The sequence below is a fragment of the Camelus ferus genome, chromosome 26, assembly GCF_009834535.1.
Source record: "Camelus ferus isolate YT-003-E chromosome 26, BCGSAC_Cfer_1.0, whole genome shotgun sequence".
Classification (NCBI taxonomy): Eukaryota; Metazoa; Chordata; class Mammalia; order Artiodactyla; family Camelidae; genus Camelus; species Camelus ferus.
The window spans coordinates 13,486,109-13,502,894 of NC_045721.1; the positions used below are offsets into that span (position 1 = coordinate 13,486,109).

At 39.1% G+C, this 16,786-nt stretch overlaps 1 protein-coding gene across 5 annotated transcripts in view; it reads right to left on the reverse strand.

The window, feature by feature from the left end:
* Positions 1 to 15,963: 15,963 nt before the first annotated feature.
* MSR1 (macrophage scavenger receptor 1) overlaps positions 15,964 to 16,786 on the reverse strand; it is a 64,279-nt gene continuing 63,456 nt past the window's right edge. For all 5 annotated transcript variants that reach the window (XM_032468676.1, XM_006191592.3, XM_032468675.1 and 2 more), the window contains one exon: positions 15,964 to 16,714. In XM_032468676.1, the coding sequence (XP_032324567.1) occupies positions 16,581 to 16,714 (134 nt within the window). In that variant the 3' untranslated portion in view covers positions 15,964 to 16,580. The remainder of the gene's footprint in view (positions 16,715 to 16,786) is intronic.

The window sequence follows — 16,786 nt, forward strand, 5'->3', positions numbered from 1 at the left end:
AAACTATTGTTGGTTGGTGGGATTTTGAGTAATAATTATCTTGTGCTTTTCTACAGATAAAAAGTGTATTTTCTACCTATAAGAGAATTACTGTTTTAAATTTAAGGAGCTAATTGACTTTGGAAAATGCTGTGTTGAGCATGGTTGTCACATAATGGAATACAGCAGCACTGATTAAGAAAATGAGAGTCATTTGTTTGCTTACAGGAGTGAGGAGGGAGGGCGGGAAAGGAATGACGTGGCAGGGGAGAAACAGAGGGAGGGGTTCTGTGTCACCTCCGAAGCCTGTAGACGAGCCTCCTTGTGAATGGTCCTAACTTTAGACAAGTTACCAGGCGGGTCAAATTCTTGATGAGTTTATGCCTAGGCGGGCTTTGCTGGCCCTCATGAGTTGGGGGCCTGACAGACTTCACGTCCCTGACAGACTTCCTTCACCTGGAGATGTTGTAGCCTTGGTTCGTGAATGGAGAGAGCGTCAAGAGACCCTGGAGGGGAACTTTGTTTATTCAGTCTAAAGCCACTCCTGTTTGAATCAAAGACACCTGCATGATTATCAGCCCATCTCTTTGCGGTTGCAGGGAGAAGGGGAGCTAGTTGCACAAACAGACAAAACTAAATACGCTGGTGAATGTCACAAGAGTATTTGCTCTTGGGGGCTGGCTGGTGACTGAAGAGGACAGGACAAGCTCCTATGTGCCATCAACATTCTCTTTTTGCCTAGGTGATGATTATGCGGGTGTTTTCAGTTTACGAAAATTTATGAAGTGACACACATGATATGTGAACTTTTGTGCGTGTATGTTATACATTAATAAAAAGATAAAATGAAGGAAGGGAGCAAATTAAAACAATTTCATGTACACAGTGCTGATAACTGGCTTCTAATGGAAGAGTCTGCAAGTTCATTCCAGACCATAACTTTTAAAATGAGTTTGTTGTTAAAACAATTCCCAAGGAGACCCTGCCAGTGTGGAAAGAGTTGTTCACAGTATAATTTGATAGAAATGTTTGGAACCTCTGTTGCAAAGAACAGAAAATTGAATTTGGACACATCCACAGAAGCTTTATAAAAAATGCTGAAGCTAATGCTTTGATCTCTGGGAATTGTCTGGAACCTTCCACCAATGCTCCACCAACAGTGATTCCAATGACGGTCATAAGCGATTAGTTTCTAGAACCAGTCGTTAACTATTGGCATCTTTAAAGAGGAAGGCAGCTGTTGGAGAACATTGGAAATAAAACGTGGTTCCCTAAACGTGATTCTGAACACAAGTTCATGTTGGCTAGGCAGAAAATTGCAGCAAGTTGTTTCAGAAGGAATTCCCTCCCCCTTGTATAACCCAGATTGCCTGTCAAGGCTTCCATCTTTTATCCAGCTGGCTCAATCTTTCCTGCTCTCAACCCAACCCACTGAAAGACTGAACAAAGAAGACAAACAGGCGCATCGCTCCTCTTTCATTTTTTCCCCCTCTTAAGTCCAATCTTAGTCAAGCAAAATGTCACTAGAGGGTAGTAGGCAAACACGGCTAGACCCATTACAGGGTCTGGACCAAAAATACTGCATTAATCACAGACAGAAAGTTAAATAAAGATGTGCACAGTCTGGGAAGTCAAGCTCTCTGAAGGGTGTCCCCCTTATGTATCAGGTAAATACTGAGAAGGGGGCTGCAGGTTAGAGAGATTAAAAGAAACAATACCAAGTAAAGCCAATTTAACCAGATTCATCCGTAAGTTAACTATCTGTATTGACAGACAGAAATAGATATCCTCCATTAATGTGACACAGCAAAGTCCTCACAGGGCAGTTAAAATAAAAGCTTCTGAACTACAAGAGAACGTTAGCACCTACCACACCAACCCGAATTGTCTGCATCTCTCCAAACGGGCGTTCTACTTGATTCGACATATTCTTCCTTCCTGATGAGCCAGTGTGGATTTGACATATCAAGTATTTTAGACAAGATCGGGCGCGTTCAGGGTGGTATGCTGAGGCACACTGCTTTCTGAGAAAGATTTCAGTTACTTTGCTGTGATAGTGATCCATTTTCAAGTGCACATGGGGGCAGCTCAAAATATTTGCTATCGAGTTTTAATCAACGTCATAAGAAAATTGTGGAACATCTCATACAAAATTGCGGTCATCTTCTTTGACAGCTTTAGCAGGAAAAGTGGCAAATTGCAGAAAATTGTGGGAAAAAAAAAGCAGTTGAGATGGTTTACACTTACTAACAACCTCTATCTCAAACTCTGCTATTTTATCATTTATTTAATATAATCTATGATTTTAGCTACTAGCTTAAATTTTACTTTCAATTTTCTTCCCTGTGTTGACTCCCTGGCCTCTTGCATCTGGCATCCCAGCAGCAGCCTTTACTCAGTCCTGATTACCAGTAACCTGGGCAGTTACGCATTCAGCTTTACAGCTCCAAATGGTGATGAGTGCTTATTAAAGACTGACATTTTATGCACGTATTTTGTGATTATTCTGTCTTTGATTAACTTGCAAACATTCCAAACTTTTTTTTTAAATTGCAGACATCCCAACCTCCTTTTTAAATAACCACAGGTTTATAATAATCAGTAAGAACTACTGGCTCCAAAATTTGTACACAAAAAACTTTTTATCTTATAGGAAAGTTCACACTATTACTTGAGAGTTGAAAAAATGATAATGCAATAGGATCAGGGCTCTGATCTTTGTAATAAAACTCCTTTCTCCTTTCTGGACTCAGAATTGTAATGGTTTAGTCCATTTATTTGCCTCTTAATCAAATATGACCTTGCATTACCTCTTAGTTTCTTGTCCACTTGTCTAAATATTTGTGTTAGAAGTTTGCTTACCACAAATAATCTCTAAGCTCCCAGCGAGCGGGGGATGGATACCATTCTTTTCTATCTCTCCAAATCCCCAGGAAAGCTCATTTGCCACTCGGCATACTCTTTATTAAAAATAGTCCATCAGGATCAAATATTGGGATGAGAAATTTGCTCTCCTTGTTTTAGTACATTTAATATGTAACTCAATAAAGTGGATTTGCTTATTATCTTTCTTTCTCTGGTACATCATAGTCTCACTTGCTATGAGACTTTTCACCTTTGCACGAGGGAAGAGGAGCCAAGTTGCTCCCCCAATAATGAGAAAGTAGACTGGGAGATAAATTATACTTTTCAATACATAAGTGGGGGTGGCCTGCCTTAAAGAGGTAGGTAGGACATATTTTAAATAATCGATATAATGCAATGTAGAAAAACAGGCAGAAACATAGATAAATGAGACAAGATGTGAAGGCTATTTATTATTCAAAACTGAGCAGAAGAGCCCAGAAAGAGAGAAGAAAAGAGAGAAAGGAAAGCAATTTATTCTGGCCAGAAATTTGAAAGAGTTCAAGACTGATTTTTATAGGAAAGGAGTAAGTTTAGAAATAACAAGGGAATTGAAGTGATCTTTGATCATTTATAGAGAGAAGAGGGCAACAAAAATGTTCTTTCTAAAGGAACTGGTCACAGTAAGAAAAGAATCACCCCCTTAAACCGTAGAACTGAAAAAAAAAAAAAAAACCTAGAACTCATAAATTAAACCTTATAAATCAGTCTGGATATCAGAGAAATAAGAAAATCATACAGGCGAAACAAAATATATATTGAAAATGAGTTGATGTTACTCCTGAGAGAAAAGTCAAGACAAAAATAAAGATACTATTAAATAATGACAGTATTTTTCATTATAAGAAAAAAGAAACTATGTTTTTCAACATATGAGGAGGAGGAGGAGGAAAGAGAGTCACTACTATTCAAACCAGTCAGGGTCATCAGCCCTTTCAGTAGCCCCTTCGGAGAAAAAGACAGTATTCTCAAACTGCATGATATTTGCAGAACAAGGCCCGTTGCTCTGAACCTTACTCTCAGTTTAGACATTAGCAAATCTAAAGGGAGGGAAAATCAAGCTTTTCAGAATGAGAGTTTAAGGAAGAACAGGCTCCCGAAATTTAAGAAACTGTCAGCAAAGATACCCAATTCTTAGCCACAAGCATATATCCATATAAATTAATGTTGTGTTAAAAACCCAATTCCAGAAGTATTTCACACTCAGGTCTTCCATTTAATTGCCAGACGTGTGTCAAGTCCGTCCCACGTGCAAATCAATGTGCTAAGTAGACAAAGAGATTTATAAATTGGCGCAACTACCCATAAATCAAATATTGAACCCCATCATCATTTTTTTTTTTAACATCTAGGTCAGCAGCCAATATAGTTACTAACTGACTTAGATATGAAGAGTATGTGGCAAGGTGATGCTTTAAAATTTTATTGAACCTGTGGCGTTTAATAGTCTTCCCAAGCGCTGAGCAAGTGCTGTGTACGCTGTGATTGGAGACACTCACATAGAACCTGTTTAGCCTTAGCCTGTCAGGAGTGGGGGTGGGAGGCTTGGCTGATGTTGACCCAGAATCTCCCCAAGTACAGACACAATCATGATCAGACCTTTGATACAGGTGTTCTTCCAAGGGACTCTTTGGCCAAAAGGCATCTCTGGTTGCCACTAGGGGAGTGGGGCTATCAGGATCATGCCTAACATTTTTTTCCCCCATCACACTCACACAAAGTATTCATGGGCTAAATCCATGTAGAACACCTGATCTTTTCTTTTTTTCTTACTTTATACCTACAAATATTCTTTTCTACCTGTCTAATTTTTATACTGTCAGGAATCCAAGCTAACATTCTCAATATTTAATTTGCTAAAGTTCATAAGAATAGAAGTGTTTCTATCCAGTGTCATTGACTCCAGTGAGTGGGTCTTTTTTTTTTTTCCCATTAAAAATCTATGCCCATTTTTTTTTCTATTTGTGTTCAAATCTTGCATTATTCAGCTAAATGTTCTGATACGCACGACTGTTAGGAGCATTACCTACTGTAGTGGCTGGGAATTAAGCCACCAGGTGATATGTGGAAGATGATCTGAGTCTCAATGAATACGTCAATAATTCTGTTCTGCACTCATATTAAATGTGTAGGTTAAAATAGGTGGGTAGGAAATGGTCTACACTTTTCTGATCTCTGGGAAGGTTTTACAGATATTCTTTGGCTGTTTCCTCATAATTTTGAATGATTCTGCATTCAAGATGTACTTCCCATAACCATTTATGTCACTAACTCAGGATTTTCCTTGTCAAAATAGAACATCTGTAAGGGCTGTTGAGGGCTGTTGTAAAAATCAGATAAAAAAATATCAACCTATGCCAAAATATCTTGAAAACAGTGGTTGCAAACAGAAAGATACTGTTATCCCAGCAAAAGCAAGAGTGGAACTGAACAGATTAATTAAAGCTTAGTGCAAAAGATATAATTTTGAAATTATATGTATGCCAGGAAAATTGACATGTGTGAAGAATCATTTGATGGTACCTTTTTTTTTTTAAATAATTGGATACATTTACATTCAGTTCTGTACTGGAATGAAATAAGAAGCCCTATCTATGATTTTGCATTATCTAAAGTTCACAAAACATTCAAATTATCATAAATAGAAACTATTTTTGTCTCATAAAAATGTTTATAAAAGAAAGGTACTCTTTCTGAAAGAAGCCAAAAAAAAAAAAAAAAACAAAACCCCAGTACCTGTGAACGTATTTTAGCCACAATATTTATACATTTTGATGCAAAAATAGATTTGAATATATTTTCTATCCAGTAGAATTTGCCCCTATAGAGAGTAATTTCTCAGTTAAAAATATATCTATAGAGAAGAGCCCGTTAAAAGCATCAATAGCAAAATAAGCAAGTGGAAGTAACAACAAACTAAAAAGCTTCTGCACAGCAAAGGAAACCATCCACAAAATGAAAGGGCAACCTACTTAATGGGAGGAAAACTTTGCAAATCGTGTATCTGGTAAGGGGTTAATATTCAAAATATATAAAGAACTCGTGTAACTCAAGAGCAAAAAAAAAATTAATTAAAAATATAGGCAGATGATCTGAATAAGCATTTTTCCAAAGGAGACATACACATGGCCAACAGACACATGAAAAGACACTCAACATCACTAATCATCAGGGAAATACAAATCAAACCCACAATGAGGTATCACCTCATACCTGTCAGAATGGCTACCATCAAGAATACAAGAGATAACAGATGCTGGCAAGGATGTGGAGAAAAGGCAACCCGTCGTGCACTATTGGTGGGAAAATAAATTGGTGCAGCCACTACGGAAAACAGTACGGAAGTTCCTCAAAATAATAAAAATAGAACTACCATATGATCCAGAAATTCCACTCCTGGGTACATATTCAAGGAAAACAAAAACACTAACTTCACAAGACAGCACTCCAATGTCCACTGCAGCAACATTTACAATAGTCAAGACATGTAAGCAACCTAAGTCGCCATCAATGGATGAACAGATAAAGAAGATATAGAGTGTGTGTGTGTGTGTGTGTGTGTGTGTGTGTGTGTGTAGAATAATAGAATATTATTCACCCATAAAAAGAGGGAAATCTTGCCATTTAAGACAACATAGTTGGACACTTAGGGCATTAAGCTAAGTATAGTAAGTCAGACAGAGAAAGATAAAAACGGTATGATCTCATTTATATGTGGACTCTAAAGGCAAAAGATACACAGATACACAGAATGGATTGAACGTTGCCAGGGTATGGGGTGGAGGTTGGGCAAAATGAGTCAAGGGAGTCAAAAGGTACAAACTTTCAGTTATAAAATAAATAAGTCATGGGAATATAATGTAGCCTGGTGACTCTAGTTAATAATACTACAGTATATACTTGAAAGTTGCTAGGACAGTAGGTCTTAAAAGTTCTCATCACAAGAAAAGAATGTGTGACTACGCGTGGTGATGCAGGTAAACTAGACTTGTGGTGAGGATTTAGATAGATATGCAAATATCAAATCATGGTGTGTATCTGAAACCAATCTCATGTCATATATCAATTATATCTCAATAACAAAATAAATAAATAAATAAAAAGAAAGTAACAATTTCAAAGTTTTTAACCATAAATTGCCTCCTGGAGGACAACTGCTGACAACGTTACGAAAAAACATTGTTCTCTCCCAAGGAGGGATGTTCTCCCGAGTAAGCCCTGGGTATGCGGCAGCTCTGTGACGTTGCCACGTTTGGATCCCCCTCTGCTCTTCTGTACTTTCAGCTAAACAGGAACGGTTGTTTCTTTCCCTCTGGGTCCTACTTTGCCCCGGTAGCAGAGATCTCGTGGCCAAATTAACTAGTGTTTCCATTTCTTTTCTCCCAAGCAGTCAGCAGAGTTTACAGGCCACAACTAATCACTCCTGCAGAAACCATGCCATAGAGATTTCTTTGCTGTACACTCCTTAGAGGTTAATTTAAGGGGGCACCACATGTAAGATGGAGTCTGCAGAGAAGGACCCTTCCTCACCATACTTCACATTTCCACATCTTTGATAGCATATAGCCTAGGCTTTGACTTTTTTTTTTTTTTAAGTCTAATTCTGAAACTCAAAAAATGTTTTTTTGGTTGACATTCATCCTAAGGATGATCTTTGAATTTCCTATTAAATTTTCTGTCGACAGAAGATAATTCGGACCTGACATTTTCTTATGAATGATCCTAAAACCAAGCCAGAAGACTCTGACAAAAACAGCATTCTTTCCCCTATCTTCATACCAACGTTTACCAGGAGAACAAAAACGTAATGCAAAGGAAAAAGGGGCAGGAAGGTTTTTTGATTGCTCTTGGTTGAGAAAAGATGTGCCCCTGTATGGATTGCAGTTGGGTCCAAGCATTTCCCTGACTTGCAGGCAGATGAAAAATGGTATGAGGTCTCCTAAGGAAATACTGAGGTGGAAGTGGCCTGAGAGACTGATTTATCTTGGGTGACCTGATTAAAGTTCTATCCATTCATCTGAAAGCAGCTGTGACAAAAGAAATGACTGTGAGAAGCCTGGCCTCTGAGTCCTGGCTATCAGACCATCTTTGCCTCCAAAGCTCCTGGAGGAATATTCCTTCCCATCTTCTCAGTGTTCTTCTGAGTTCTTGTCAAATTGGACCGAAAGTCTTAGTTGAAATGCTTCAAAATATCTATTACTTGATATTTGCTGTACACTTTAAAAAAGTAAATAAACAATTGTGATTTCTCTCAAATATTATGAGAGGTATTATTATGCTATAAAAATGTTAATTGGAAATTCAAATTTAACTGGTCATTCTGTATTATTATTTGTCAAATCTGGCAACTCTATCAGGAACAGATCAACGACCAAATCTTGTTTTGATGATCACTGTTAAATTTTTATTTCCCACCTTTCTATTTTAGTATGATGTTCTGGTTTAACCTTCATTTGTGATCATTTGTTTCTGACTTCACTTGGTATACAGGATTTTCTGGATGTTACTGCCACAGGATTAACATTTTTATAAGCATTTAGTTAAATACTTGAGCTTGGCTGCTTCAAGAAGTGAGCACATAGTTTTACAATGTGTTATGCCCTGATAATGCGCTTTTAATTGTGAATGTATTTATTGAAGGCAAAGGAAGTATTAACTGTGCTCTCATGGGTCAGAAATTGCAAATTGAGGAAGGCTTTCCCTGATCCTCACTTCTCATGCTAGTTTATTTCTCCTGTTTTTCTCTGGTCTTTCCTGATCCCTGGATCTGTTCCTCTCCAGCTCTCCTCTGCCTCCTATCCCCCTACAGCTGAGCCAACAAATGGAAACTCTTAGGTAAATTTACTCCACTGCACCCGCCCTGTTGACCTTTTTTGGCTGTTTCTCGTTTATGGAAAGTGGCCTAGAGTCAAAGCAATTAAGGTCTCTAAAAATGCAAAATGCATGACTATAAACACTTGCTGTGTTTTGGCTGCTTCTGAGTAGAGGAACTGATTACAACGTCTGTTGGTTTAAAGGGTGACCAGCGTATACACAGAGAAAAGCACACAGGATAAACCTCTTCATGGGAGGTTTGCTTCTGAACTGTGCACAGACCATCTTACGAGAGTTCAGCAGGTGTAAGTCTACCTTTCAGAAACGTCGTCTATGCTCCCTGTCTCCAGCTCCACAACTTCCAGTCTCTTCTCAACCTCCATCCCTACCACTCCACTCTCCTGCCACCAAGTCAACAAGAACTGACTAGGTCCTTAAATCCAAAGGACACTCTTTCCTCTTCATTTTTGAGTGCATCTGACGCTATCATTCCCTCCTTCTGAAAACAATCACCATCACATACTGTGCCCCGACCATACTTTTTCCTTTAAAATTATGAAATAAAATTGCAAAACGTCTTAATGCTGTGATGAATACCTATGAGGCCACCTCTTTAACTCAAGAGAGTCAAACACCAAATGCACTTCAAACCACACCCTTCCTGCCCCCAGACATTTCCTGACAGTGATCCTCCCTCTCACTCCTCATTCCCCAAGCCCTCAATTTGGTCAGTGTTGTCTATCTTTATTTTCTCAGTTTTGATCACATTTGTATGTATCCTTAAATAATTTATACTGTTGATTTGCATTTATTTAAATTCTATACAAACGGAGCTAAACTACACTTATCTATAGCAATTTACATTTTACTGTACTTTTTTAAAGCTAATTGTTTGTGAGATTTATTCATATTGGTATATATGGCTATAGATCATTTCTTTCTACAGTACATTCATTGTTCAAATAGACTACCACTGACTGATGCTCATGGACTGAAGTCTGGAGTTTAAAGTCGTATATAGGAACCAGCACCAAATTCACTCAATCTGACCATCAGACCTAAAGGAGGTATCGATGAGTTAAGACAGGAATCTGGCCATCACGATCTGTGCTAAAAATTCTTTTCCTAAAACTTTCCACACAACACTGTACCTTTTATATGCCAAGGTGGGCCTTACTTAAGCCATTTACAAAAAATACGGAAATTAAAGCAGAATCTCTATTACAAACGACGCTGGCACCTGGCAATGTCACAACATGAATTATACAATAAAGGAGTGCAATTACGCCAAAATGATTAATCAGAGCTACTAAGAAACTTATAATATTATCATATATTAAAAATTCATCCTCCACACATGTGTAATTCTATACGCAGAATTAAACCAAGCCAGAATGACTCCCAGAGAATAAAACAGCAGCACATTTTCCGCCTCTCACCTCCTCCTCCTAGACAGCAATAATAATCATGCTAAATTCAATGCTACTAAAACGTTTCAACAGTATCCCCAGATAGAGATCAGACTCTATCTGATCACAACAGTGGCACCATTAAGTAGGAGGTGAGGTGTAAATATCTTAGAGATAAATGAAGGTTAAGCATAAATCGTGTCACTGCCCTGCTTAATTTCACGCGACTTGTCGGGGCCCCAGGGCGGCTACAGTACAGGTTTTGTGACCCGCTTGCAAGGGCTGTGGAGTAACAGAGAGGAGCACTCCTTTCCGCCTGACAAGCCTATTACCGAGCTGAGCAGATGCCTGGTGTTTCACATCACCAGCCCATCAAGCCTGCAGATAACCAGCTTCCCTTTCAGCCACAATTATCATCAGATATTACTTCCCTTTCCACAGGCTTTACAGTGGTTCCCAGATGCCTCTTAAATCCAGTTAAAAACTCCTGAGTTGGCGTTTGTCTCCCTCTAGCCATTGGATTGTTTGTTTTCAGCTCTTAGCAGTTCTTTCTACTCAGGCTGTGCAAGGTTTACCCTTTCATGGCCCTGCTGGTAAAAGTCAGCTCTGCGCCAAACCACATTCCTCTTCTTCAGATCATAACCACGGCCCAAGAAGGGTCCCAGTTTTCTTCCTTCTTTCCTGTCTCTTGGTCCCTCCACCTCTGGGACTTCCCGCAGCCTGACTCAGAGGAGTGTGTGCTGTGTCAGGTGCTGGTGGACTCACTTAATGAGCAAGGGCTTTGCATTCAGACCTTGGCAGGCCTCCTCTAGGCCAGCCCTGTTCTCATCTAGCAGCTTGGGCATGAAACCCCTGGCCTTTTCCAGAGTGAGAGAGGAAAGGAAAGAAAAGCAGAGGTGAGAGAACCTGCGCAGAGAGAGAAAACTCCTCGGGGAAAGGGACTGACATTTCAGAAGGCAGAGGGAGAGAGGTTTCACCTGGGGAGTGTCTTGGCTGCTTTGTCTGAGATTTCTGTGGGGGCTCCAGATCAGTCTCTGAGCAAATTCCTCTTTGTCTCTCTCCCTTTTTCTTTCTCTTAACTCCTGTGGAGGCCTCGAGCTACTGTCTACACTATGTAAGCTAAGTACCCCCAGGCAGCCTTGGAAGTGTCCGCCTTACTGGTTTCTTTGGAATGTTTTCCAGTTTACAAGATAATTCCTTTACCCAATTAGACTAAGCCGATTCCCACAGCATTTCTCCCTCCCTAAAGATCTGATTAAAAGTTCTAGACACACAGCAAACTTTCTGTTTGAATTTACAGAACATGATCACATTTTGAACCCAAAGATGCTATGGTATATGTTGGTGTTTCAGAGTCATGCCCAACTGCAAAGGATACAGTCTAGAAACCAAGAGAAACTTCAAAACCATTCTGTTTCTTTACTTGTATTCACACTATCAAATATGTGAGGGCTAGTGACTTTTAGGGGGTCCTTGAAAATGAGTAACTTCTGCCCCGTCAGTAATACACGTTCACATTCGGTCCTCACAAGCACACCCTAAGTTAAGAAGGGCACATATAATCACTTCCATTTTATGTGCCAGGGTTTGAGAATTAAATAACTTGCCTAAAGAACGTGCAGTCAGGAGGAGGCAGAGCCGGGGCAGAAATACGGCTGTGCCCCTTCCACCAGTACACAGACCACAGCACAGCTTCCGAACACCAGTCTTTTCGTAAAGTGATGAAAATGAAATGCCTCGCTCCTGGAGAAGGCACTTGATAATTTCTAACAAATTGCTTAAACTTCTCATCTCTCTAAGAAGAGCATAATCCACAGACAGAGGACGTTACGCGTTTGAGCTTTATCTTAATGCAACTTTTCTAAAAGTTAAGGATTAAAAGATAGTAATATTGAAATTGTATTTAAGAAGGAAAAGCCCCACAGACGGCGTCCCAGCACAGGAAACGTTTGTCTTGTTGTCGCACTGAGACTATAAGTCAAGTTTCCCGGTAGAGAAGTCCCCCAATTGTCATTTGAGTGCTCAGCCACTAGGAGAAATTTTTATACGTTAAATTTGCTCCCTTGAGTTTCTAGATTCCCTTCCTACCTGCAATGGGAAATGAAACTGTTTTTAAGTAGGAAGTCCACTTTAGAATCTGAATATTAAGATAAAAACAATGGTCTAATAATATTACTAGTCTCAAGGGCCTTTTTTCTCTTCAATTGTTACCTCGTTTCTTCAGAATAAGATTTTAAAAATATCACAATTCAACTTACCTTCAAATTCAAAATTTTTGGTGTATAATGAAGTGGTGATCAGGAGTTTTGCTATTCCATAGGTCTCTTTCCTTCTCTCTCTCTCCCTCCCTCTCGTCTCCTTCCTCCCACCCGTCCGTCCTTCCTTTTCCTTCTGAACTTTCTGGTTATCCTGTTTACCCCCTGTTCACTCAGCTGATTTCAATACAACATATTAGTTCTAAGTCAGCAGGACTTGCCCTCTCTAATCAGCCCTGATTCAGAATAATGCTGTGTTTTCACTCTCTTCTGCCACTGAAACTTTAGAGCAGAACAACCTTATTCAATTTAATGAAAGAAAATAAATGAGCAATTTATGTCATTAATTTTATCAGTCTTCTTAGGGAAATGATAGGAGAATGAAGCATCAAAGACATATTTTGAAAAAATTGAAATGCTTTACAGTAGGTTTGATTGAACTCACTTGGCCCCGGGGAGGTTCTTAATGGGTAATTAACAAATATATTTCAATTTTTTTTTCTTTTCTCCCTAACCTAGGCATGTAATTCTAAAGTTTTCATTCAGGGAACCTCAAAGAGCTTTAGGGTCACAATCAATTCTAGAGTTATTAAAAACAATATACTAATTTCTTTTTAAAAAATTCTTTGCATACTTGGCATTTTTTTCCTTTTTTTTTTTTTTTTTGTAGAAAAACGTACAGCACAATAGTTTGATACTTTACGTAACACTTTAAAAAACCTGGGCCCATGTTTTTCAGCCTCAGCACAGTGTTGCTGTCAGAAAGCATGTTCAACAGCCAAAGTAATTCAAAATAATTCCATGTTTTACATGTGTCCTTTATCAAACGGGAAGAGAATCGACATATGGAGCCCACAGCTGTAATTAATAAATGTCCTATAGCCTCCTGTTCCCTTTTCTGCCCAAGGCCACTGTCTCAAAATCCAGAGCAACTTTTCTTTTGTTCCCTCCAAGAGATTCAGTCTTATGCAATTGTGGCTTTAGGCTGCAATACGAGAGGAAGGACAAAATAAAACCCATGGAGATAGGCTGGAACCCACATTAGGTTTTCACACCTCCAGCTTCTGACGACCCAGGCGGCCTGCGGGAGAAGGTGGTAAATTCATCATGGAGCTCAGCGTGCACCTGGCTCAGGAGGGCGCGACACCGAAGGAGGCTCCAGAGGGAAGTTCAGGAGCTACACGCTCTGCCGTCCTGCAAACCAGGTCAGCCAGCAAGGCAGCCTCACCTGCGTGAGCTGCACCTGTGCCCCTGGCTGCCTGCAGTGACTTTTGGGCATAAAAAGGACTCTGGCCGCTGCTGAACTCTGTTTCCCAGCCCCATGCAAAATGTCTTTGCTGGTTCATGATAAACCGGAACAATGCAGGAGAGAACATTCTGGAAAATGTGGTTCTACCCTAGCTACTTGGATGTGGATGCAATCTAAATCCAGCACTGTGGTGGAGAGAGGAGATGGCCTAATGAGTATAGGGTTTTTTGTTTGTTTTTGTTTATTTTTGTTTGTGTTTGTCTTTTAGTAGATTGGAGGAGGCAAAAGTTGGGTAACCCTATTACACCAATTATTGTTACCATATATCACTTATTTGATGTATATTTTGTTTTAAGGTCTTTTTTTTTTTTTTTTTACCCGTAGCATTCTTGTGGAAGAGACACAGAGCTACACCTAGTGCCAAACAGATATTTCTAAAATTCCTATATTCTATTTCAATAACATGTCAACAGAACCATCTCCTAAATGTTATTTCTGTGGAAACACTGTTAATTGTCTGCTTGACAGCCATTCCCTTCCTGTTTTGTCAAGAACCATGATATCATTTAGTTAACATGGGACCTTGAGCTTTTCCAGCCCTGGAGAGCAAATCACACTTACTGTTCTAATCCGTCAACGGTACGTTTGGTTCTCCTGCCAGTGACTGGTTTGGGCATAACCATCACAGCAATCCTGACCACACCTAAATGACCCAGGCTCCAAAGGATCCACTCCCCTCTTAATAACAGGATTGCTGTGTGATTTGTATTAGGCATATGCCTCAGTTCAACATTTTCCCTGCGTATAGACTCCCATGGTTCATAATTTTTTGGAAAAATTGGAAGTTTTAGGTGACATTATTCAGATAATTGAGGTAAAATATGTTTGATTCTCAAATAATCAACCGGTATTCTTATTTTCTACCTCCTTCCCCCCCCCCTTTTTTTTTTCCTTCTTCCTCTTAAAAAATAAGTTAATGCATATTTTGCATTTATTTTGATGCTAGGTGTCCAGACAAGTAGAATACATTGATTCTGGTCAGGTATTCTTTTCTCTCTTCCTTTTTCCCTCCCTCCCCTCCTTCCTTCTCTACTTTCTTCCTCCCTTCCTTTCAAAACCAAATCACAAATTACCACTTCCTGAAGGAGTTAATGCAATTCACCATTCCAAAGTAACTCGAGCCCCCGAATTATACTGGCATGGCTAAGTTCCTTCCTACACTGGACTGAGTTTAGTAGATTATCTCAGTTACAAAAAGGGCTTTTAGTGTACTTATCAGTTTTAAAGATATGAGTGTCTACACAGACGGGGGAAAATTGGTATCCACATAGCCTACAGCAGTATAAAATTCATAACCCACAGCACTGATCCCAGACCTCTCACACAGGCTGATGATGTGAAGGAACACCATCCTGTTTACCATATGAAGGAAACAGCTGCGTAATGAAATTGAGCCCAAGAGAATGAATGATTAGCTCAAGGTAGAGCTAGGGTTTGAGACAGTCTGTCTAGATTCAGAGTTCATTCTCTTAACCACAAAATTACACTGCTGGAGAAAATCACCTATGTTCAACAAGCAGAACATACCACGATAAAAGTGCATTTCCAGCAGGCCTTCTCCAATAGTTCAAATTCCAAGACAACATTGGTGCCTTTGCAAGCGAGAGGGTACTGTCTGGTTACTCTTTGTGAGCTGAGACCTCAGGATATGAAAAAATGCTTAAGCCTGTGCTTTGGCTTATCACTATTAAAGAAAGGACAGCAGAGCCAGTCTGTACTGGTACTGTTTTCTCATCACATGTTCCTGTGTGTTGGGCTCAGGAAACCTGGAAATTATTTTTCTCAAGGCTGAGATTAGATTCAGTTGGACTTGAGCAATCACTGGTCTTTCTGCCTGTCCACCTAGACAGTTGGGCAGAGTCACCAGGTTCCAGGGTGAACTTGGTACTAGTTTGGCCTGTGCACGGTCATCAACCCTTTAGGGCTGAAGATGCCTCTGTCTCTGGTTGTAATTATTGACTCACTTCATGGAAGACTCCACAGAAGGGTTGTTGAAACTTCCCTCTGCTTTCAAGACATCTGCATGCTGTTAGTTAGAATGGAGTTAAGTATCGATCTTACTTACCTTTTAAACATGGTGTTCTAGAATTGTAACAAGGCAACTGCTCAACTTAATTTAAAATGCATAACAAACTGAGCTCCATGTTGAAAATGACATTTTTGATCCACAAATTGTCTAGACACCTACAGCAATGGTGGGCCTGTTCCTTTTCTCTTACGTCCTGCTCTCAACTAACTTTATGGTTCACTTTAAAAAAAGACAAAAAAAAAAAAAAAAGACAAAAAAAAGCTCTATCAATACATGACCATGTAATATACAACCATATTATTGTTAATAACCATGTTATTAGTCACATCAATATGAGTTTTTCATCATGGCAGAAACATATATTAACATTGCTATAGTTACTGCACAGAGACCTTGATAGCTGGGCAAGATTCTTCCTTTAAAAATGTGTATGGATTGGAGAATTTGCAAACTGAGCACAAAACAAATCTTCTCAACCCTATTCAAAAATTAATCACATTAAAATCAACTAAATAGATTACAAAGAAGGCAAAAGCTGTAATCTTGTGGTGAAGATATAAATTGGAGCCAATGATCAGAGTGTGTTTTCATTATCAGTGGCATTTGTCATCTAGAAGGCTTAACTTCAATATATTCAATTCAATACATAAGTCACTATATTAGAAAATTACATTTAAAAAGCTAGAGAAGTTAAAATGGTTCAAATATAGACATACAGTAAGTAGAAGGTGTTTAATATGTTTATCGAGTGATTTTTAAATATCCCTTTCCTTTGGACAATATTCTTAACCCCTAAATATTCATTAAACTGATTTTAATGAAGCAAAGTAATAAAAATCATTTTGCAACAATTTCGTACATGTGAATGAAAATATGATACATTATGTAGTGCAAGTGACTCCAGCGTCCTCAGCATGTGAACAGGCTCTTACACCCCACTGTTTAATTCTGCACTCTTCAATTGATGATTCTCTCCCAAAACAAAATACTTCATTCAGCCATATTGGACCAGTACCTGCAAAAATCAGATATAACTGTATTAATAAGCATAGTTTAATATTTATGTTTGAATGGAACAGAGCCATTA